General features: G+C 53.7%; 1 protein-coding gene across 1 annotated transcript; it reads right to left on the reverse strand.

Annotated features, from left to right (window-relative positions):
• Positions 1–1925: 1925 nt before the first annotated feature.
• RPRM (reprimo, TP53 dependent G2 arrest mediator homolog) lies at positions 1926–2255 on the reverse strand (the record flags this gene model as incomplete). Its single annotated transcript, XM_084230960.1, has 1 exon — positions 1926–2255. The coding sequence occupies one exon, from the start codon at positions 2253–2255 to the stop codon at positions 1926–1928; it is 330 nt and encodes a 109-aa protein (XP_084087086.1).
• Between the last annotated feature and the right edge of the window lie 210 nt (positions 2256–2465).

A 2465-nucleotide genomic window follows, 5' to 3' on the forward strand; every position in this document is an offset into this window, starting at 1 on the left:
AGTGGACAGGATATTACCACACTCATACCTCTAATCCCAATGCTTTGAGTCACTAACATCGTTTATACCAATTGTGCTACTTCAGAGTGAATGGAGAGCTTTATTGTTATTTCATTGTAGCCAGTCTTGTATCTATTACGGTGAATTCTTTCATTGTTGTATCAATTATGCTTAGTTTATATTCTTAAAAACATTTAGGACCCTACAACAGGTATAAAAATAATCTGCTCTTATTTAGATTTAGCTTGGGTTTTCACATTTGGGTTTAAACCTTTGGATTTTCACATTGAAAGTTTTCTAGGCTGTTCTTCCCAACATTATTCACTTTCTGTATGCTGGAGACCATCTGTAACTCCACTCAGGCCTCATGGGCCCTGACATTCAGGACACAGGCTAACTCCAATGAATCCCTTTGCAGAGCCTGGGGCTGATCACTCTAAATTAAGAGCAGGCTCTATTTTTTAATCTTGGCCTTTCACTAGATAAGGTAACATGGCAAAGAATGCATTTTACGTTTTAGTAACAATGGTGTTCCTCAGGGAGAATTAGCATCACGATGTTTTTTAGCACTTTAGCAGCTACTTTTCCTCATATTTATTTATTTATTTATTTAGAGCCTCCCAACGCCCTCTTGCTGACGTTGGTCAGGGGAGAGACGCCTTCTCTGAAGGCTGGCCAAGCTGTCTCTTCCTTTCATTAATGGTGCAACCCTGTGCTCCCGCCCGAGCCCTGCATGGAAGTGTAATCTTCCCGTGGGGACCTTCTGTTGTCTCGCTTTGCTCAGAGAACTCAGCCTAAATGAAATATAAAAAAAAAAAAAAATTAACTCCTAGGAAAAACAAAGGCTGTTGCCTCCAGGATGGCTCCAGTGCCCGAGGTCTCTCCTTGTCTGCTGGCCTCTCCGATGCGTTCCCACCCTCGTCCCTCCACGGAATCCAGGAGTTGATTCGCAGCTGTCCAAAGCGAATTCCCCAGCCTGCAACCCGACTCCTCACCGCCATGGGTTCCCTCCTGCCTAGAATGCAGAATGACCACCAGGAGGCCAGGAACAAAAACATTTAAATATTGCATTTATTAAGGAAATGTCAAATAAGAAAAAAGTCAAAACGGTGTCACGAATGTCAAGAGCACTTTTGTAGCGTAAACCGTGCAGTCACCAGCTACAAGTTCTATTCCGGGTCTTTGGCTGGGGCCAGCTGGGGCGCCAGCCCTTTCCAAAGACCCAGTTGAAAATGCAATAAAAGAAACAACTCACCCCCTTCACATCCACAGGCTCCCCTCCCCCACCCCTCCTTTCACGAAGACAAAACTCCAACCCCTGGCAGGCAAACAGGCCACTAGGGCAGAAAGGGACTTATCAAATATTTGTATTCAAGCAAACACACAAAATCCCCTAACGTTACAATCAGTCAAAGGTATTTATGGCCCCTCCCGCCCGGGCTGGGAGGCGCGCGAATACGGGCAAGTGGGCGCGAATCCAGACACAAATTTGTGTCTTTCCATTAGGGTTGTTGAGTGTATACACGGGTCACTTTTCCAGCAGGCCGCCGGGCATAGTGCCCTCCGCTGCCCCTGCCCGCCGACTCGCCTGCCCCCAGAGTTTGGCCCACCTACGGGTGGAGAAGGGCTTTCGCTCTTTGCCTCTCCCCGCATCCCACGCTAGCGGCACCTTCCAAAGTTCTGCACCCTCCTGGCCCTGTTGCCACTTGCTGCAGAGTCCACTGTCAGGGCGCTCTCCTCCTCGAGCCAGGCACGGGGACTTTCAGAGAGTGAGCGAGAGTGAGCTTCTTCCCGAAAGTCAGAACTGGAGAGAAATAACTGACTCCGACAGGTTTGCTTCGCCCAGTCGCGGATGGTGAGGGGGCGCGGCCCGGCGGGCGAAGTGGGGAGACGTGGGGCGGCCGCCGCAGGGGCCGGAGGGCCGGTTAGTAGGGCCCCACGACCACAGCCTCCACCTCCTTAGACGGTCTCCGGTCTTTCACCAGGAAGTTGATCATTCCCTCCGACTTGATGAGCAGGTTGCAGCCAAGAAAGAAGATGCCGAAGACCACCGTGAGCGAGAGCACGCACATGACCGCGATCTGCACCACGCGCATTATGTACAGGCTGCGCTCGTCAGGGCCACCCTCCGCAAAGCCGTCGTCGGTGACCACCGATGCCTGGGTGCAGCAGCGCACGGCGCGCTCCAGCGCCTCGCTGCTGTTGGCCAGGAACAGGCCCGCCACATCGGTCTGATTGCCCAGCGCCAGATTCATCGCGGGAGCGGGCGGGCGCCCCGGGAGGCGCGAGCCGGAGCGGTCGGGAAGGCGGCGGCGCGGGAGAAACAGGTGCCCGGCTGAGCGCTCCCTCGCAGACTCGCGCGCGCCGGGGTGCTCGCCCCCTCCTTCCAGAGTCCCCGCGCCGTGGGAGCGCCCCGAGAGCCTTCCCGACGCGCGCCGCAGCCTCTTCTGTGCGCGCTGCTCCAG

The sequence above is a fragment of the Talpa europaea genome (assembly GCF_964194135.1).
Source record: "Talpa europaea genome assembly, chromosome: 1".
Lineage (NCBI taxonomy): Eukaryota > Metazoa > Chordata > Mammalia > Eulipotyphla > Talpidae > Talpa > Talpa europaea.